The sequence below is a fragment of the Rhinatrema bivittatum genome, chromosome 6 (assembly GCF_901001135.1).
Source record: "Rhinatrema bivittatum chromosome 6, aRhiBiv1.1, whole genome shotgun sequence".
Classification (NCBI taxonomy): Eukaryota; Metazoa; Chordata; class Amphibia; order Gymnophiona; family Rhinatrematidae; genus Rhinatrema; species Rhinatrema bivittatum.
In genome coordinates, this window is record NC_042620.1 from 4,694,605 (window position 1) to 4,716,841 (window position 22,237).

General features: G+C 44.1%; 1 protein-coding gene across 1 annotated transcript in view; it reads right to left on the reverse strand.

Annotated features, from left to right (window-relative positions):
• Positions 1–22,237, reverse strand: part of LOC115093349 (beta-galactosidase-like) — a 207,773-nt gene that overhangs the window by 151,403 nt on the left and 34,133 nt on the right. Inside the window, exons 3-4 of the mRNA XM_029604976.1 lie at positions 2,440–2,606; positions 1,415–1,565 (exon numbers count right to left, since the gene is read on the reverse strand). Coding sequence (XP_029460836.1) covers positions 1,415–1,565; positions 2,440–2,606 — 318 coding nt within the window. The remainder of the gene's footprint in view (positions 1–1,414; positions 1,566–2,439; positions 2,607–22,237) is intronic.

Genomic DNA, 22,237 nt, shown 5'->3' on the forward strand with positions numbered 1-22,237 from the left:
CTCTCTCTTAGGTCAGCTTTCTCCTTCTCTCGTGTTGTTCTGGCTGCCAGTGAGATGAGCTCTGTTGCCGACCCCACTGGGACTTTCCTATTTCTCGGGCCAGAGATCCCGCTAGCTCGTTCCTGCTCCTCAGGCCGCTGGTCCCACCAGCCGCAAGCAGCCCAACACAGTTCCTTCCCATCCTGGCTACACGGGCTCCAGAACTAGGAACAAAAATGGGAGGCCCCATTCTGTGCTGTCTTTGGTGGAGGTCAGCAGAAAACAGTAGTTACATAAGCTGGTTTTCTGGTCTCTCAAATTCCTTTTAAAAACCCTAAGCAGAGCGCCACATTGGATTGCATCAGGCCCAATCCAATCCACCAGGATGGCACTTGCCACCACATAGCGACGACTATGCGTAGCAGTCTGGCTTTTGTTTTCCCAAATTGAGGAATATTGGTGTTCTAGGGCCTGGTGTAACATTTGCATTGCCACCTTTTCATAGGCAGGGTTTTTGCTGTTTGTGTCCTGCATATTAGTATTGGTTTGGTTCGGCAGCTTTCTAGATAGGTGTTGAGCATGTTTTCTTCAGGGTTTTGTATTTCACAGTGTCTCCATCAGTGGTCAGTGCTTGCATTACTGTTACTGAGCTGACATCGGATGATTATATTATTTATATTCCGCCTTTCAGCCACTGCAAAGCGGTGGCATTCAGGTACTGGAGCTATTTCTGTTTGTATGGCGAGCAGTAAGGGGACACAAGGAAGAGAGATGCAATGCCTCTTGGGATGAGCTGACTGGCCAGCTGAGCCAGCAGCCACATAGCAGCTAAGGAGCGCTTGTTCCACTAGAGTGGTGGGCGGCCCCCTGAGGAGGGGCGTTAGTGCCCCCTCTATCCTCCCTGAGATCAGGCGTGAAAGGGAGAGGGAGCGGGCACGTTTGTGTGAGACAGAATGAATGTGTATGTGCATGAGGAAGAGGTCTGTGCCAACCACCACCACCCCCTAATAATGCAGGAGATAAGAAATGGGGAGCAGCTGAGTGGCAGGGGACCCCCCTTCATTGCCCCGAGAGGCTGAAAGAGAAATTGCTGTCACTGTGCAATTCATTATTGCCCTTTAATGCAGACACAGATACTGCGTTTAGGCACTTCCCTGGCAGGATCCAACATTTATGTAAAGAAGAGACACTATCTCACTTCTCCCCTCCCTCCCCCTTAGCTCCATGTGGCCCTGGCACCGCAGACCTGCTCTCTCCCTGTGAGTTCTTGGCTTCTGCTCAGCCTCCCCTTCCCCCCATTCAGCTGTAAAAGTAGTCGCCTCCCTCTCCCCTAGCTGATACCTAGAATGAAAGACTTTCCTTATCTGATACCTTGTGCTCTGCCCTGAGCAATTCTTTGCAGGAACAGATTTGTTGTAAATAATTAAGAACTTACCATGTCCCATTCAGCACAGATGTAAGGCCCTGGCCGCAGAATAACCAGAAGACCAATATCTGCAGCCACATCCAGGAAGGCCGCGATGTCCCTGTCTCCTTCAAAGTTATAAACCCCAGGCTGGGGCTCATGGAAATTCCACGGCACGTAGCTGGCAAAGGGAGTGAAATCATGAGCAGAGCACAGCCAGACACTTATTTATTTATTTATTTTTAGTTTTTATATACCGAAGTTCTTGTAGGGACTACAAATCACTCCGGTTTACATAAAACAAAGAACTGCTCAACAGAGAGCGGAGCTTTATATGGAACAGTATAACTGGTTGACAATTTAACATAGTGCTAAATAAAGTAATAATATTTTAACTGGTAATAAATAAAGAAATATAATATTTTATATATAAGAAGTATAACTATTTAACGTAGCACTAAATATAAATATAAGCAGTGCCTAATATATATATGAAATAAAGTGAATTTTTGAGCTCAAAGATAATTGTCCCGTTGCAGATTCTTAAAAATAGTACTTGATACAGTGTCCTTAGTTAAGGGATACCTGGTAATTAGGAAGTCTGTCAGTCACAGTAAGATTAAGCGTCTGGGAAAGCTTGTTGGAAGAGAAAAGTCTTCAGTCTTTTTTTGAATTCTTGATGACTGGGTTCTAGTCTAAGATCTGGGGGAAGCGTGTTCCACTGGTGTGGGCCTGCTGAGGATAGCGCTCGTTTGCTCAATGCTCGTTTGCTCACTTCCATCACCTTAGTCAGTGGGAGACCTCCCATTTCCCATAAGATTCATCTCTAAATCTCCTGTACCTGAGTTATTATTTCTGCATTTATATAGTGGCCTGAACCAGGGCACTGTTACTTTAGAGTAGAATGAGCCCCCTCCTCAGAGAGCTTACAAATCTTAGCTGGCACCTGAGGCAATGCAAGACAAAGGTGGCAATGAGTCCCGGTGGCAGAGGGTAGGATTTGAACCCATTATTCTAACCAATAAGCCTCGGGCTCTGAGGGTAAGATTCACTACACCTGGATGGCATTCAGTCCCGTCATGTACATCTTAAGCAGGCGGTCCTTCCAGTACTGTGGCGGCACTCGGAAGTAATGGATGCTCCCAGACACATAACGAAAACGTTCTCCGTCCTTCCGAAAACAGTTATTGTTGAAATCAATCTCAAAAGATTTCTCAGACGCCTGAAAACAAAAGATTCAATTACTGCTCTGTTTTTTCCTATCAGCATATCTTGCAGCATTTGCTCAGATTAAAAAAAAAAGTTTAATCTGCTTCAGATTATTTAGAACAAAAGATCTGTATTATGTCATTGTACTCATTAACAACTCACACGCTCAAGAAGTCAGCCACTTAATGCACTTGCGCTACCGGTCAAACTCTTGGCCAGTCAAGCACTGCACAGATCTCGCCTGCACCTGTGCCTCTCTCTCTCCTGGCAACTTCCCACCACCCTGAGGGTTTTCTGGGGACTCTCAGTCCTCAGAAAAATACTACGAGCCACACTGCTTTTGTGGAATCAGAGTTTTAAGGGGGCCTCGGATCTCTAACTAGGCCAACTAGATGAGTGTCACAGTGGAAAACATTTGTAAGTTAGGCGAAGAATGCTGCTGTCTTATGATTTAATGGTGCAATCATGCTGTCTGGCATCCAGGCTCATTTTAGATTTGCATAGGGGCCTAGCTAGCACGAAACTGCAAAACTTCCTGTTTTTAGGGATGAAAAGCATGAGGTTTTTTTTATGAAGGTTAAGCACATGACATACAATACAATTGGATCCCTAACATTCCTGGTTGACATATTCTCAAATCTGAGTCTCTGTAAGACTGCCTGAATAGATAGCACTTCCTTCCTTTTCCAAAACAATGCTAGCTCGCTACGGGTTGCTATAAAAACTTGACAAAACTGCTGTTGAAATGTGTCCAGGGTTGGTGTCGGTACATTAAGAAAATATTAAACCGATGCTTTTTAAACCCTTAACCTTTAGTTGGGCCTCCAGCCAGTGAATCACTTGAGTCCAAAAGAGACTCGCCCATGGACACTCCCACCAAATGTGTAAAACGGAGCTCACCTCTCCGCATTCCCTCCAACAGGCATCACCGATAGTCAGGTAGATACGATGGAGCCTTGAGGGAGTAAGGTACCAACGTACCAAGAATTTGTAACACTTCTCCTGCTGTTGTGCAGATACAGAACATTTGCTTATGGATAAAAACACTTGATCCCATGTGTCAGCAGCCAAGGGAGCCCCTAAACTCTTTTCCCAAGCTCAGATGTGGGTATGTTGATCTATAGGTCCCAAAAAACAGCATATATGTTCGGGAGATCATATCTCAAAATGTATCCACATCCGCACACAGATGCTCAAACAAGGTTTTACCAAAAGATAATGCAGATAGAATTTCTTTGGGCCTCAGAAAGTGACTTCTCTGGGCATAAGCCAAATAGTGTGTGGAGGGTAGCTTATAGGTAGCAAAAAGAGCATGAAGGGAATTGGGCAATCCCTCGGATACAACGTGCTCCAATCAATTAATACCTTGGCCCACCACTCCTCGAAGGTTTTATTTTAAAACCCTGCTGGGAAGGCTCTATTGTAAAAGAGATGGGAAGAGTAAAAATAAGGTCTGGTCCCCACCAATTTACTCTTCCACTTAGCCCACACCTTCAAAGTCATTTGTAAAGTGCAAGGTATAATCATGCATGAGGCTGCCAAAAGATAGCGGACTTGGGCACCCCCCTTACCCAATGTTGTTCCAATCTAACTCATTGCTTGACTCCAATCTGTCTCTGCATCTCTGGTATTACTCTAAATTGACCCGACGCATAGTACAGGGCAAGATTGGGAACACCTAACCCTCCCCTTTTTCTAGGCTGATACAATAAAACCCTGGAGACCCTCAGGGGCGACTCCTCCAGATGAAATCAAAGATCTTTTTTTGCCACAATTTAAGAAGGGCCGTCAGCAGGAAAATCTAGCCATGAGAAGGATTCCCTGTTCCATTTATGCATATCCAACTCTATCTTCTTAGGTAAGGGCTGGTAATTTAATTGGTATAGTTCTCGCACCCAAGGTCCAATCCGAATCCCAAGATATTTAATCAAATTCTTTGCTCACTGAAAGGGGAAGACAGCCATAATCAGACTGACCTCGCTATCTGCTAACGTAACATTTAAAATTTCGGATTTATTGAGGTTAACGTTAAAGCCGGATGCAGAACTAAATAATTGCAACTCAGAGGAAACAGTCTGTAGAGAAGTCATGGGGTCAGTGAGGGTAAACAGAATGTCATCTGCAAAAAGTGATATTTTCAACTGCAAATCTTCCACATTTACCCCTTGGACTCCACTAGAGCCTCGAATTCTGGTGGCGAAGGATTCAAGAAACAGCGCAAAAAGAAGAGGGGATAAAAGGCAACCCTGTCTTGTGCCCCTTTCTACTGGAAAGTTAGTACTGTAGCCTCCATTGATATTAACATAGGCCTGTGGATGGTGGTATAGCGTTCGAATCCATGTAAAAAAGAATGGTCCAAACGTCATCTTTTCAAGTCTCCAAAAAAGAAAGGACCAATGGACCATATCAAATGCTTTCTCAGCATCTATAGATAGAAATAAGAAAGGTATCCTTTCCCTATTAACCCACCATAATATGTCCACTACTTTTCTGATGTTATTCGCCGCCATTCTTTGAGGAATAAAACCCACCTGATCTAGATAAACAAGCCCAAGGAGTATCCCATTCAAGTGTCTAGCTAAAATTCCTGCAAGAAGTTTAAGATCAATGTTAATAAGAGAGATGGGTCAATAAGATCCGCACAAAGTCGGGTCACATCCTGGCTTAGCAATAACCGAAATTTCAGCTATGTTAGAATGGTCAGGCAACCAAGCTCCTTACCTGATGCTATTAAAGGAGTCAGAGGCTCCACTAAGTCCTTGTACCCACTTGAAAAACCATCCAGGCCCGGGGATTTATCTGCCTTGAGAAGTTTGATTGCGTAAGATGTTTCTATAACACTAATTGGGACTTCCAATAAGTCTTTCTGGACATCAGATAGTTCTGGGAGTGAGACTGAGTTCAAGTATTCTGAGAAAGTCGTTGAGGTGATAGTAATGTCATGGGTACAGAAAGCATGATAAAACTAAGAAGCAATGCTGGATTTCCGATGAAGAAGTGACAATTTTACCAGTCTTATCTTTAATTTTTGCAATCATATTCTGTTGTCACCTGTGATTTTAGCTTCCTAGCTAGGAACTTGCTAGCTTTATTATTACCCTAAAAAAAAAGATGTTTCGTGAGCTCTAGAATTTGCGCTATGGGGTAGATTTTCAAATAGCGCGAATTGGCCTACTTTTGCTGGCGCATCAGGCGCAAGCAAAAGTAAGCTGGATTTTAGCAGATACGCGCGGAGCCGCGCGTATCTGCTAAAAACCTGGATCGGCGCGCGCAAGGCTATTGATTTTGTATAGCCGGCGCGCGCCGAGCCGCGCAGCCTACCCCCGTTCCCTCCGAGGCCGCTCCGAAATCGGAGCGGCCTCGGAGGGAACTTCCTTTTGCCCTCCCCTCACCTTCCCCTACCTAACCCACCCGCCCGGCCCTGTCTAAGCCCCCCCCCTTACCTTTGTCGGGGGATTTACGCCTCCCTCTGGGAGGCGTAAATCCCCGCACGCCAGCGGGCCTCTTGCGCGCCGGGACGCGACCTGGGGGCGGGTACGGAGGGCGCGGCCACGCCCCCGGACCGCCCCGGGCCGTAGCCACGCCCCCGTACCCGCCCCCAAAACGCTGCCGACACGCCCCCTAAACGCCGCGACGACCAGGCCCGCCCCCCGACACGCCCCCCTCGGAGAACCCCGGGACTTACGCGAGTCCCGGGGCTCTGCGCGCGCCGGTAGGCCTATGTAAAATAGGCTCACCGGCGCACAGGGCCCTGCTCGCCTAAATCCGCCCGGATTTGGGCGGATTTAGGCGAGCAGGGCTCTGAAAATCCGCCCCTATATGTGCAGAGTCCAGAGCATTTAGCTCATGCCTAGCATTTTCCAGTTGTTTATATATTTTGGACAAGGGGGCTTTTGTATGTATTCGAGACAAGCTAGTAATTTTATTGATCAGGGAAAGACGTTTCCTCTTTCTTTTTTTTAAGGTGCGAGGCCTCTGCTATCATAATACCCCTCACTATGGCTTTAGAGCATTTCCAAAATGTTCCAGCAGTGATATCTGAAGAACTGTTCAGAAGTTGAAGCCTCTTTTCAAGCTGTGTACAGCGTCCCTCATCCTGCAGTAAATTTTCATTTAACTGCCATAATCTCCGACCAACATCTGCATCTCTAAGGGTCAATAACAACCATATGGGTGCGTGGTCTGACCATGTTATAACACCTATGTCCAGCATTTAGGATCCTATTCTGCAAAAGCTTGTCAACTAAAAATTAATCTATGCGAGAATAGGATCCATGTGGTGTAGAATATAAAGGTGTAAGACCATGAGGTTGGAAGTGTCCTCCAAATGTCCACCAGCCCCATGACTGCATTAAATAATTCAACTCCTTCTGTGTTCGCAGGCAACGAATCCTGGAGGGCTGTGAGGTATCTAGTTTAGGATTGCTGGGGAAGTTAAAATCTCAACCCCATATTACTGTGCCCTCTAAGTGTTGGCCAAGAAGTTCCCCCAGACTCTTAAAAAAGGCAAGTTGGTCAAAGTTTGGCGCATAAACGCTTAGAGAGAAAAGTTCCCCAAACATTTTCAGTTTTAGAATACATGTCTGCCAAGAGGATTAGAGTCGTGCATGATATATTCATAAGTCAAGTTGTGCGAAAGGAATATGCCCACACCAGCGTATTTTGCCCCTTGGGTGCTGCTAAATACCTATGAGGAAAAGATGTAAAAGACAAAACATATTCATGTCTCCGTTTCACATGCTTCTCCTGTACTAACACAATCGCAATCCTGTAATGTTCCAGCTTTCTTAAAAAAAAAAAAAAAAAAAAAAAAGACTCCTTTTCCTGTGAGCATTTAAACCCTTAACATTAAGAGATAAAATTCGTATCGACATTCAACACCATACAGGTCGATACATTTGGACGCGCATTTTCGACGTGCTAGCTTTACCCCTTATTCAGTAACTCTTAAAAAAGGAAAGTTGTATCGCGTGGGAATGACTAATAGGGCCATCAACATGCATTTGCATGTTGCGGGCGCTATTAGTCTCGGGGGGGGGGGGGGGGGGGGGGTTGGACGCGCGTTTTCGACGTGCTATTACCTCTTACTGGTATACCTATTAGTCAATCCTGCGCGATACAGTAAGTAAAATGCACAGCCAAGCCGCACATTTTACTTTCAGAAATTAGCGCCTACCCAAAGGCTGGCATTCATTTCTGCCAGCGCTGGGGAAATGCACAGAAAAGCAGTAAAAACTGCTTTTCTGTGCACCCTCCAACTTAATATCATGGCGATATTAAGTTGGAGGTCCCAAAAGTTAAAAAAAAGTTAAAAATTTAAAAAAAAAATAAAAATTTAAAATCAGCCCGCAGCTCGCGGGTTGAAAACTGGACACTCAACTTTGCCGGCGTCCGGTTTATGAACCCATGGCTATCAGCGGGTTCGAAAACAGACGCCGGCAAAATTAAGCGTCAGCTGTCAAACCCACTGACAGCTGCTGCTCCTGTCCAAAAGGAGACGCTACGGATGCGCTAGTGTCCCTAGCGCCTCTTTTTACCGCCAGCCCTCATTTAAATATTTTTTTACTGTATCGCGCGCACAAGACACTGGCCTGAGCGGGCGCTCGCCCACTGTCCCGCGAACTTTACTGTATCGGCCTGATAGTTAGGTAGTTAAGGAAAATCTAATCACAAAAAAACAAAACACCTTAGGCTGAGCACAGAAAGATAAGATACACCCGCATGAATACTGACCTTGCCATAATGCTAAAAAAAACCCCTCCTTCCCCAGCCCTTTTTTCCCCCTCCTGTCACCCTGTCCACCTTTCCGACCCTTCCTCTGCTGTAGGGGGTGTGCCACCGTCCATGAACAGCAACCCAGCCATCCCGTCCCACAGTCCAAGTTGATTCAGAATGATGTAAACTCCTGACATTTTGATGAAAAGGCAGAGCCCCAGTTAGTGAAATTGCCACCACTCGATAATAGGCTTAATATCTTTGGGGACTCCATCTTGCCTCGAGGAGGTTTCCAGCGGCTTCACCAAGGTATACCAGGTTCATATTGTCCGAGAAGCGTGGTTATGGCGCATTCATATGCCGCTCGAGCCTGAGCAGAGTTCTGGCTCATTGCCATTTCGGGGTCGCAGGTACTTGGAGGGCAGTGTCTCCTGAGGTGGGTATGGAAAAGTTGATGGCGAGGTTCACCTGCTTAAAGGCCATTGAAGCGTCCTGAACAGATTTTACTTTATAGGAGACACCATTCACCATAAAAGACAGGCCAAACGGGAAGGTCCAGCGATAGCGGACCTTCTTAGCCTATAATGCTCCGGTTACTGCTTTAAGTTCAAACCGTTTGCCTAGGATGCTGGATGCCAAATCATTATAGATCGCCAATTTATGGCCCTCCCAAGACCAAGCCATATATTTCCTGGCCAAAGCTGATATCTGTTCTTTAAGGTGGAAGCTATGTAGGCACACGACCACATCTTGCGGTTTATTAGGCTGTTTGGGGCCGAGGGACCTGCGCGCTCTTTCAATTAAGATTTCTACAGGCTTACCCTGATCTGCATCGGGAGATGAGGCATCCTGCAGCAACAGAGATTTTAAAATCGATGAAGCCATAGCTCTGCAATCAGAGTACTCTGGCATTTCTGACACTCCGCAAATTCTTAGATTGCACCGGCGAGTACGATTTTCTATGTCCTCTATTTTTTCTGCAAGCGAGGCTTGTTCGGTCTGTAGTTGTTGCTGCAAGTTGGTTAGTTTTGCCTGGTGTCCTCCTGTCCTTCCAGCCGGATGTCCATGTCATCCACGTGCACACCCAGCGGGGCCACATCCTCATGGATCTCAGAGATTGATGCCAAAATTTCTGATTTGTATTGTTTCAGATCAGCTCTGAGGTCTATAAACCAGTTTTGCAACTCATCCCTGGTCGGAATATTGGAGAGATTTGAAGGCATGTCAAGCTCCGATGTTAAATCGGCTGCAGCTGCGGCCTGCTCGCCGCCATCTTTGGTGGGAGCAGAGGCATTTTTAGCATATGAGAATTGCATTAAATCAGTTGTTTTTTGCTTCGAAGCCATGGGAGCACCTCTGGCATGGGATCGCCGCACTGGAAAACCAAAATTAGAAGTGGATGGTTCAGGTTTTTGCAGATTTTTGATGGATTTGACTGGGAGCAGTGAGGCTAGGCAGCCATCCACATCAGTGACGTCATGTTTTTAAGTTGAGATGAAGAAAAACATCACATGATGCCTTCTAGAAAATGGAACATAGGGGATACATGACCTTGAAGCCAAAGACGGATGATAAGGGATACATGGCCTTAAGATCTAAGGTGATTGGTAGAGGGGCTTGCTATGGCATTATGATGTAAATTTGGAAATAGATAGATGATTGGGTTGGGAATGGTAGACCGGACCTATGATGGGTTAGGGGCATAGCAAATGAATATTAGAATATGATGCAAGGAAAGATGTAAGGATATTGCAACATGCTGATTGGTTTGGATATGTATTCAATGAAATGTATGATTTATATAACTGATTGTAAGTGCTTGGCAATTCAGAACAGCTTTAGTGATTGCCACTGGTTCTCTTTTGATATCTTGCACAATACAATAACAAAAAGGGAACTTGTGGTCTGATGTGAAGGGTTTCTTTTAAATTACTTTAATTTGGCCATAGGCCATAAGTATTAGCTGTTCTCCTGGAGAAACTGGTACTGGCGGCCTTTTCCCTTAAAGAGAGCCCATTTTGGTAACAGGAAATGTCACTTTTACTCATCAGGCACCCACTCTCTGCAATGCTTTGTACATCGATTTATTGGACAGATGGCATACAAGTGAAACAAATCAATCGGTCATTCAATTAAAAGGGTGCAGCAGCAGCCAAAAAAAGCAGATACAAGGTTAGGAATTATTGGGAAAGGAATAGAAAACAAAACTGCAAACATAAGAATGGCCCTGTAGCGTGTGCAGTTTGGTTGCTGCATCTCAGGAGAAAATAGGACACAACTAGAAAAAGTACAGAGAAGGCAATAAAAATGGCTCAGGGGATAGACTGGCTCCTTCTGAAGAGGTTAGGACTCTTCAGCCTGAGAGGTTTATAAAAAGTATTTACTACATTTATATGCCGCACATTCCCTTACAACTTGTGAGCCAGCTGGAACAATACAGACTGCTTGTGGCACAGCCCAGGAGAGGAATCAACTGTTTCCAGAGCAGATAAGCCACTGAGTGTTAAAAATTGAAATTAATATATTGTAGAAGCTTTCTGTGTATAAAAACTGCTCTGTGCTTTGCATTATCCCCTCTCTACTAGTGCTCTGTGTTTCATAATCTCTGTGCTCTCTGTGTATAAAAACTGCTCTGTGTTTTTCACTATCCCTTCTCTACTAGTGCTCTGTGTTTCATTATATCTGGGCTCTCTGTGTATAAATACTGCTCTGTGCTTACATTAAACCTTTCTCTAGTTCTGGTTATTGTATATTGTTTTGTTTGGTTCCTTGCTAATTGTTTGCTTTAAGATTCAGTAAACCTGCATCTCTCTCTTATTGTATAGCTGTCTTTAATAATCTGTTTAATATTGGCACATAAGTGCTGTGGGATCATTTAATAGCTAAAGGACTAGTAAAGTTCCAGGAAGTGTCCAACCCAACCAGATTGACCTAGGTTTAAACTGTTTGACTCCCTCCCATCCTACCCCTCTACCCACCCACCCCTAGGTTTGTTTTTCTTATGTAGACTGCCGAACTTAAAATTAGCATCAAGATAAATTAGTACATTGGTATTTTCTTAGGTGTTAATCAAATAATTTACCAAAATGAGGACCATCCAATGTAACTATTGTGGAGCCTTTATTCTGAGGGAAAGCATCTGGAAACTTAGAGCTTGCCCCATTTGTGAACAACTGTCTTCCTTGAAAAAGGAGCTGACTGAAGTTAAAGCTCAATTAGCTTCAATAAAGAGAATTTCACCCACATTACAGTACTCAGAAAATAATTCCCCAGTGCCAAAGAAAAACCAGGAGTCAAGAAAAAAGAGAGAGATACAGTAGGCTCAGGTAGGATAACACATGTGACCCACAGTCACCCATTCTTGACAGATGGGCAGCCCACAAGTATACCCCCCCACTCAAACAGGACATTAAGGAACTCATTAAAAACCAGGATTACAGTGGGCTCTGGTAGAATTAGACCAGTGATGAGGAGACACACACTGTACCAAATGCAAAAAGAACAAAAAGCCTTCTCTATATTAAACACTGAAGTTCTTGAGATAAACATTGAAGCGTTACCAGAAAAGAGAAAAAACCCAATGCAAGCAGAAATTCAAAATCCATAACCAAAAGAAAAAGCTCATTGAGATGGATGACTCTGTCATCAGTGGCACAACTGCAAAAGGAAAGAGTAAAGTGAATAACAAATCTCAACTAAAGTCTCAAAAGGAGTCCAGGAAAAGCAGTAACCTTAACGAGAAAACCTGGAAAGCTATGACCACAAATGCTCATAGTTTGGGAAATAAAATCCCAGATCTGCAAGCCCTAATGGTGGAGGCAGACTTGGACATTGTTGCTATCACAGAGACATGGTTCACAGAATCTCATGATTGGGATACGGCAATATCTGGCTATAACTTGTTAAGGAAGGACAGAGTGGATAGAAAAGGGGGAGGTGTGGCTCTTTATGTCAGAAACAACATCCAAGCATCTGAGCTGCAAGGAAGTTGGGGCAAGGAAGAAGCACTATGGGCTGACTTAAAAAAAGATGACGGAGCGTCCATTTATATTGGAGTGGTTTACAGGCCTCCAAACCAAAAGGAAGAGGTGGACAGAGATCTGGTTGAAGACATCCAAAAGATAGGAAAGAAGGGAGAAGTGGTGATCGTGGGTGACTTTAATATGCCAGATGTAGACTGGAAAATCCAATCTGCAGAATCTAAAAATAGTAGAGCGATAGTGGATGCCATGCAAGTAGCTTTGTTCAAACAAATGGTAATGGAACCCACGAGAGAAGGAGCTATACTTGACTTAGTGCTCACTAATGGAGATAATGTCTCTGATGTCCAGGTGGGCGCCCACCTCAGCACCAGTGATCATCAAACGGTATGGTTTAATATCACAAAAAGGATACGGAAAAGAAACACAAAGACCCAAGTTTTGCAGTTCAAAAACACAGACTTTGAGGAAATGGGGAAGTACCTGGAGGAAGAACTAAAAGGCTGGGAGAACGAGAGAGATGTGGATCAGCAGTGGACCAAACTAAAAGGAGCAATTACTGAAGCAACTAATCTATATGTTAGAAAAGTAAAGAAAAGCAAAAGACAAAAGAAACCTATCTGGTTCTCAAAGGAGGTGGCTGACAAAATAAAGGCTAAAAGAACAGCGTTCAAGAAATATAAAAGATCCCAAAGGGAGGAGCACAAAGAAGAATATCTGGTAGAACTGAGGGAGACGAAGAAATTAATCAAGAGAGCAAAAAGTCAAGCGTAAGAGAGGATTGCCAAGGAGATAAAGAATGGTGACAAAACATTTTTCAGATACATCAGCGAAAAGATAAAAAGTTCAAAGTGGTATAGTGAAATTGAAAGGTAGAAAGGATCAATGTGTGGAGAGTGATGAAGAAATGGCAGAAATATTAAACGAATACTTCAGTTCTGTGTTCACTAAAGAAGACCTGGAGAAGGACCATCTCTACTTAACAAGAAACTGGAGGGGAGTGGAGTAGATGAAAATCCATTTACAGTAGAAAATGTATGGGAAGAGCTGAAGAATCTGAAAGTGGACAAAGCCATGGGGCCTAATGAGGTACATCCCAGGATACTGAGGGAGCTCAGAGATGTGCTGGCAGGTTCACTGTGTGACCTGTTCAATAGATCCCTAGAAACGGGAGTTGGTGCCGAGTGATTGGAGAAGAGCAGTGGTGGTCCCGCTTCACAAGAGTGGGAACAGAGAGGAGGATGGTAACTACAGACTGGTTAGCCTCACTTCAGTGGTGGGAAAAGTAATTGAGTCGCTGTTGAAAGAGAGAATAGTGAACTATCTACAGTCCGGAGAATTGCTGGACCAGAGGCAGCATGGATTCACCAGGGGAAGATCCTGTCAGACAAATCTGATTGACTTCTCTGACTGGGTAACCAAGGAATTGGATCAAGGAAGAGCGCTCGATGTCATCTACTTGGATTTCAGCAAAGCTTTTGATACGGTTCCGCACAGGAGACTGGTGAATAAAATGATAAGCTTAGGAGTGAGTGCAGAGGTGGTGGCCTGGATTGCAAACTGTGATGGTAAATGGAGCTCTCTCTGAAGAGAGAGCGGTTTTAAGCGGTGTACCGCAAGGATCGGTGTTGGGACCAGTCCTGTTCAATATCTTTGTGAGCGACATTGCGGACGGGAAAGAAGGTAAGTTTTGTCTTTTTGCAGACGACACTAAGATCTGCAACAGAGTGGACACGCCAGAAGGAGTGGAGAGAATGAGACGGGATTTAAGGAAGCTGGAAGAGTGGTCAAAGATATGGCAGCTGAGATTCAATGCCAAGATGTGCAAAGTCATGCATATGGTTACCCCTTGTTAATTGGTTACCCCTTGTTTCGCTGTAAGCCGGTACGCTAAGACCCTAGTCTTGAGTATCGGTATATCAAAAGAATTTAAATAAATAAATAAATGGGGAGTGGAAATCCGAATGAACTGTATTCGATGGGGGGGGAAAGGCTGATGTGCACGGAGCAGGAGAGAGACCTTGGGCTGATAGTGTCTAATGATCTGAAGTCGGCAAAACAATGTGACAAGGCAATAGCAAAAGCCAGAAGAATGCTGGGCTGCATAGAGAGAGGAATATCGAGTAAGAAAAGGGAAGTGATTATCCCCTTGTACAGGTCCCTGGTGAGGCCTCACCTGGAGTACTGTGTTCAGTTCTGGAGACCGTATCTACAAAGAGACAGAGACAAGATGGAGGCGGTCCAGAGAAGGGCGACCAGAAAGGTGGAGGGTCTTCATCGAATGACTTATGAGGAGAGATTGAAGAATCTAAATATGTACACCCTGGAAGAAAGGAGGAGCGGGGTGATATGATTCAAACTTTCAGATACTTGAAAGGTTTTAATGATCCAAAGACAACGACAAACCTTTTCCGTCAGAAAAAACTCAGCAGAACCAGGGGTCACGAGCTGAAGCTCCAGGGAGGAAGACTCAGAACCAATGTCAGGAAGTATTTCTTCACGGAGAGGGAGGTGGATGCCTGGAATGCCCTTCCGGAGGAAGTGGTGAAGACCAAAACTGTGAAGGATTTCAAAGGGGCATGGGATAAACACTGTGGGTCCAACAAGTCTAGAGGACGTGAATGAAGAGGGGGTGGCTTGCGGGAATGACGGCTACTACCTGGAGATAATACCCTTATTCAATATACACACACACGGTTAATGCGACTCCAACATTGCTCTAAGCTTCAATGGTAAGAGGAAATGTGTAACAAAAAAAAAGGATTTGCATTCACAAAAAAGCAGGGTGTAGCTTGCTTGTTACGGCGGTTACTACCCCCAAACCAAATAAGCCTGATACTTTACTTTCAACGCATATCCAGCATAGCTCTCTGCTTCAACGGCTGGGGAGAAAGTCTGTTACTTCACTTTCAAAGCATAGCCAGCATAGCTCCCTGCTTCAATGGCAGGGGTAATGTAGAAAAGAGGATCTATATATAGACAACAACCAACAAGGACTGAATTACATAGTCGAGTAAACAAAAGCATGGGTGTAGCTTGCTTATTGAGGTGGTTACTACCCCTAACTAAGCTACATATTCAATTAGATGCAGTTCCAACACTGCTCTCTACATTAATGGTGGGGTGGAAGGGAAATAGAACTAAAAGGTACTAAGAACCAAGCGTAACAAGTAAGAGGAAAAAAAAAAAAAAAGAGTGCATAGCTAGCTGGGCAGACTGGATGGGCTGTTTGGTCTTCTTTTGCCGTCATTTCTATGTTTCTATAACATGAACACTCATAAAAACGTTGAATCTAAAAATAAATACAGCATAAGAAAACATTTCAAATTACAAAAACAAATGGTGAGCTTTGGCTGAGCTTCCACTTTAGTTGTCTTGCTGACTATATTTACATATTTATATATTTTGCCAGATGAAATAGGTATGTCTTCAGTTTGTTTTTGTTTTAAAGATTTTGTGCATTGCTGATTACGCAGATCAATTGGTAAATTATTTCAGAATGTGGGACCTGCCACTGACAATAATCTCTCAGCTAAACGAATTAATTTAAAGCTAGGTGCATCTAATAAGCATCTGCCTTCAGATTTTAGGCTGCTGGCTGGGCGGGAGATCTTTAACAAATAATTAATAGCCCGTGGTGATTCATGATTCACGGCTCCATGACTCAATGCTAAGACCTTCTACCGAATTCGGCAATCCACTGGAAGCCAATGAAAGGCATTCAGAATAGGGATAATATGCTCAAGCCGTGATGTCCCTTACGGATCTGAGCTGCGGAGCTCTGCATGCTTTGAATTAACTTAATTGTATATGCTGGGAGACCTAAAAACAAAGAATTGCAGTATTTGAGAGAAGCAACGACAAATGCTTGAATTACTGTCCTGAAGTCTATTTGCTCTAACAAAGGCTTTAATCGGCTTAACAGTCAAAGCTTCCAATATGGCTTCTGTACTAGGTTTTTCATGTTTCTCGGACTCAATGATTACCCCTAAATATCTTGCATGACTTAATATGAGCAACTGATAAAATTAACAGAAGTAGGAAGAGAGGTGTCTGCTTTTCTGCTTAGAAAAAGTGTCTGATTTCGCAAGATTTAAAACTTATGAGTCAATTAATTCTTGATGGAGGGGAGAAATAGAAAGGAGTCCAAGTGTAGTGTTATAGTTAGCTGAACAAGGAAAAAAATGTACGTCGTCTGCATACAAAGAAAAACGTAATGTTCTTGCTGCGGATGTGGACCCTTGGACAGAGGCGGACTTGGTGTAACTTGCAGGGAGGAGCCCTGCAGGTCTCCACTGCAGCAGGCGGAGCTCCCTGGAGCAGACGCCCTACTGGAGCTTCGCCAATACCAGCCTACGTTCCCTGCAGGCTGAGCCTTTGGGTGCTGGGACCAGAAGCTCTTAGGTGCAGGCCTCTGTGAGGGTGATAATCCATCGTGATTGAAGACGTTTCAGGCCAGCACGAAGGAAGAAGCAAAGTCAGGGCAAGCAGCGATCAGGGCAGGCATTGGTCAGGCACAGTCAAATCCAGGCTGTGGTCGGAGGCAGGCAGAGTTTGGAAAGTGTCGTGGTCCAGGCAGTGATCAAGGCAGGCAGAGATCAAGCAGGGTTGAGGTCCAGTCCGAGGGTCAAGCCAGAAGTCCAATCCAGGGGGCCAGAGAACAAGGAGGAAGATAGAAGACCATAGGAGCAGGTAACAAGGGGAGACTGACCATAAAGACAAGAACTCAAGACAAACAAGACTGCCAAACAGGAACAGGAATGGGACATAGGATCCCAAGCACACACAGCAGGAACAGGAACGTGGAGGAAAAGCACTTCTTGCAGCGAGATGATCTATTGCTGAGGCAGGGAGCTGTCGCTGAAGTGGCCTCTTATAGGCCTCTGTGGATGACATCATCATCGGGCGCCTCAGGTATTCTCCAGCTGCGGGCCCTTTAAGGGGGATGGTATTGGCCTGTGCACGCCCTTAGGGAGAGTCCAAGGCAGACGTGGCATCGGTGACAGGCCAGGCGCAGTGGCCTGCCTCATCTTCAGACAGGGACTCACCCCAGAATCGGAGGGAGCCAGCAAGGCGGCCAATTGAACAGGGCGGTCTGCTGCACATGCACTGAGAGCTCTTCCCCGACGTCAGGGCCGGAGGGAAGGGCAGCGGTCTGCAGGAATAGCCTATGGACTGCCGAGGGTAACAGGTCTCAAATAAAAATTGAATAAAACAGCTGATAATGACGAGCCCTGAGGGACTCCTGTATGCAGTGGATGCTAATCACAAGGGAACTGCCATATTTCACTTGCTGGGATCCATCTATAAGATTTGACAAAACAATTTAATACTTTGTCAGCTAGCTTAATTTGGGCCAGGTGACAAATTAAAATCATGTGATGTAAGGTACCGAAGGCTGCAGAGAGATCTAATAAAACCATTACCGTAACTGGTTCCTGCATCAAAGCCCCTATGTCAAATCTCATATTGTGCTTCATGCACAATCTGATGATCGTCTAGAAATAAACTTAGCTGCGCTAGCACTCCATGCTATTACTTTGGCAGGAAAAAGGATGGAGGATACAGTTGTATAATTAGAGGAATCATTAATATCACACATTGTGGCATTTTAGCCAAAGGTCTGACTGACACTTGTTTAAAGGCAGGTGGAAGCTTTCCTAAAGTGAAAGAAAAGTTAACAAGATGTGTCAAAGGCTGACCAACATCCTGCATTAAAAGGTTCAGTACTGCAGGGTAGTTACGTTCAGCTTTTTTACAATTAAAATGATGTCCCTTTGCTCATGACCTCAAAATTAGACCACAAGGGTCTGTGCTGCACCACAGCTTACAGAGAGCCCAAGATCTAAGGACCGCAACGAGTTACTTACACAACACAGAATTCAAAGTTTGGACAGAAGCAACTTAGCCCAAGGACTCTGATCCCAGGCTCCAAAACCCCCTCCCCACATGAGAAACCCACAAATAAAACATCCCCTACCCGTTCACTAGGAAGACTTCCCTAGAGCTCCCCCCCTTTAGATACAGCCCCACTGACTCAATAGTACACCCCCCCCCCAGCCCCAACGACTCAATACAACACACCCCCCCCAGCCCCACCGACTCAATAGCACACCCCCCCCCAGCCCACCGACTCAATACAACACACCCCCCCCCAGCCCCACCGACTCAATAGCACACCCCCCCCAGCCCCACCGACTCAATACAACACACACACCCCCAGCCCCAACGACTCAATACAACACACCCCCCCCCAGCCCCAACGACTCAATACAACACACCCCCCCAGCCCCAACGACTCAATACAACACACCCCCCCCCAGCCCCACTGACTCAATAGCACACACACCCCCCCCAGCCCCACTGACTCAATAGCACACCCCCCCCAGCCCCACCGACTCAATAGCACACCTCCCCCCAGCCCCACCGACTCTATAGCGCACACCCCCCCCAGCCCCACCGACTCAATAGCGCACACCCCCCCAGCCCCACTGACTCAATAGCACACCCCCAGCCCCACCGACTCAATAGCACACACCCCCAGCCCCACCGACTCAATAGTACACCCCCAGCCCCACTGACTCAATAGCACACCCCCAGCCCCAATGACTCAATAGCACACACCCCCCCCAGCCCCACCGACTCAATAGCACACACCCCACTGACTCAATAGCACACACCCAGCCCCACCGACTCAATAGCGCACACCCCACTGACTCAATAGCACACACCCAGCCCCACCGACTCAATAGCACACACCCCACTGACTCAATAGCACACACCCAGCCCCACCGACTCAATAGCACACACCCCACTGACTCAATAGCACACACCCCCAGCCCCACTGACTCAATAGCACACACCCCCAGTCCCACTGCTCTTCCAGAATACCCATGAACACCAGGAATTCTTTTATTCTGCACAAAACATCATAAAAAGTCCAACTCAGGCAGAGTTTTGCTCATTTGAGCTGCTTCAGGGTCTATCAGAACAAAACAAATATAATCTCATATGTAAACATGTAAATACAAATAAAAACATATACACCATACATACATAATAAAATCATATGAAATAATATGAAATCAAATAATATTCAAAAACATAATGAGCAAAAATGTATAACAATACTTAATGACGAAACACTGAAAACATATTAAAAATGGTCTAATCTAATAAATTAAATAATAACAGAATGTGACATCCTTCCTTATAAGAAAACCTTATATCTGTGTGTGTAATTATATATATGTCCATATTTTAAATTAAATGAATTGGTGCAGTCTATTAGTTGTTGAAAAACTTTTGAATTAAAAATAATCTCTATCTATTAATTTTTGATTGTGTAAAGACCTATTACATTTGATGCCGATGGTTGTCTCCATACAGCAGTTCAGCTTCTCTGAGGGTGCTACAAATGTATACAAAGTAAATTGACCAAAAGAAAAACAGTTTTTTGTTTTTTTTAATTATTTATGTATGCAATTCTTTTAACAAACTTTTGACAGTAATTACACTTGTCAGTTTTGGCAACATATACAAACTTACAAAAATTTGTTCCTAACACATAGTAACAAAATTGAGCAAACAAATCAAAGTTGCCTTTTATAAGGTATCCAAAGATCCTAGATACACTCAAAGAGAAAAAACGGAGCAATTAGGAAAATTTTAAAAAGAAAAACAGGTGAATTTAAATGTCATTTCCTAACTACCTATGACCAACAGGAAGACAGTTATCTTATTTAACCAATCTTGAGTCTAAGAATTTTCTAAGTTCTGATGGTTCTAAAAATACATAACGTTCATTAGATATTTTAATAACACATTTGCATGGAAAATATACAGTCATCTGGGCCCCTAGTTGTTTAACTTCTGAGCCCATTTGTATAAAATTTTTTCTCCTTATTTGGGTATTTTTGGTAATGTCAGGGTACATCCACAATTTTTCAGATAAATATAACTTTTCCCTATTTCTAAGAAATAGTTTTAATATGTTATCTCTGTCCTCTAATAATCTCTATCTATTAATTTTTGATTGTGTAAAGACCTATTACATTTGATGCCGATGGTTGTCTCCATACAGCAGTTCAGCTTCTCTGAGGGTGCTACAAATGTATACAAAGTAAATTGACCAAAAGAAAAACAGTTTTAAGGAAATTGAAATATCCCCCTCAAGATCAATAATGAAAGAAATTGAAACCAATTAAGAACCATTTTTTTGAAACAATGTTACACATCAACGTCTGGCTAGAACTCTCATTGTATATTGCCAGAAATCAATCATGCCATAGATAAACCCAGATTCCACTAGCCGACTCATGAACTAACAACTTTTTAAATAATTGCATCTTAAAGACGTATATCCTAATGTTAAGGATATATTTTAAGAGGCAACTGATTACCAAAGCATTGCTATCGGCTAATAGGCTGACAGCGATTCAAATGCCAACTTCGCGCCGATGTGAAAAACAAACAAAAAATTGATTTAAGAACAAATGGCTGTAACACAAAAATTGAATTAAAAATATAAATAAAACTTTTTAAAACAAATTTTTATGTCTTCATTATCGCCATGGAGGTACTAAAATTCTCACCAAAAGCTTAAAAGACAAGCAATCATAAGAAGACTGGGTGCCCAAAATGAGAAAACCATGACTTTGGTGCTTTCTAATCTTATTGCCCCAAGAGAAAGCAAGACTAAAAGTTCATGATTAGAAGAACGAGGTGGACGAGTCTGTTTATATGGAAAAGTGAGCCTGGCAAGATAAGGCGGAGTACCCCACTGTAAGGCTCTGAAGCCCAAACATCGAAGGGTAATAGGAAACCAGTCAAACTCATGAAATAGTGGAGACACATCATCATATTTCTTTTTTTCTGAACATAATAGTCTGCTGTGTTTTGGACCATTTGGAGTCTACAAATTTGACTAGAAGAGCATGAAACAATGAACTTCAGTAATCTAACCGATTTAAAATTAAAGAATAAATCAGTAGTTTCAAATCAGATGGATCCAAAAAATCTCTTAATCTGCAAATAAATTGCAGAAAAAAGCAAGTTTGCTACTTTTACGGAGATAGCAAGATGAATTAGCCATGCTGCATGGGTAATGTCAGGTGGAACTGGCTCTCAAAACTTGCAGAGCTTTTAGCTCTACTGGGAATGCACAGCTCTTCCCATGCGAATCGGTTTTCAGAAGTCTCCTCAGTCCATATTACATAGGCGACATGCTGTCCAGGTAGGAAGGCGGGAATGCATGGCTAATTTATCCTGCTATCTACAGAAGCACTGTGCACAGTAAGCAAACTTGCTTTTTTCTGTCGATGAGCAGTTTCAATTAGCCATACTGCATGGAGAGCCCCAAGCTGAGGGTTGCCAGCATCAGGATAGGAAAATTAGTTTCTTACCTGATAATTTTCATTCCTGTAGTACCACGGATCAGTCCAGACACCTGGGTTGTGACTCCGCACCAGCAGATGGAGACAAAGCAAGACCTGTCGGGTACCCCCCACAGCCCCTCAGTCTTACTTAATGTCAAAGCAAGATTGAAAGAACCAAACTAACTAACTATACCGTCCGAAACCAGGGCCGATTCAAGAAACCCCCAGCTGGATCAGAACTCCCAGAACCAGAGGCCAAACAAAGTACAATGAACATCAAACTTTAAGTCCAAAACGAGCGGACTCTCCGTTACTTCAGAAACAACACCGACTACTCGGGTGGACTCCTGGACTGATCCGTGGTACTACAGGAACGAAAATTATAAGGTAAGAAACTAATTTTCCTTTCCCTGTACGTACCCAGATCAGTCCAGATACCTGGGATGTACCAGAGCCAAATTACTGAGGGTAGGAACCAGAGAGTCCCGCTCGAAGTACTCTCTCTCCGAAACCCCCCCGAATCTAGGCCCTGAACATTCAGCTGGTAATGTCTAGCAAAAGTATGCAATGAC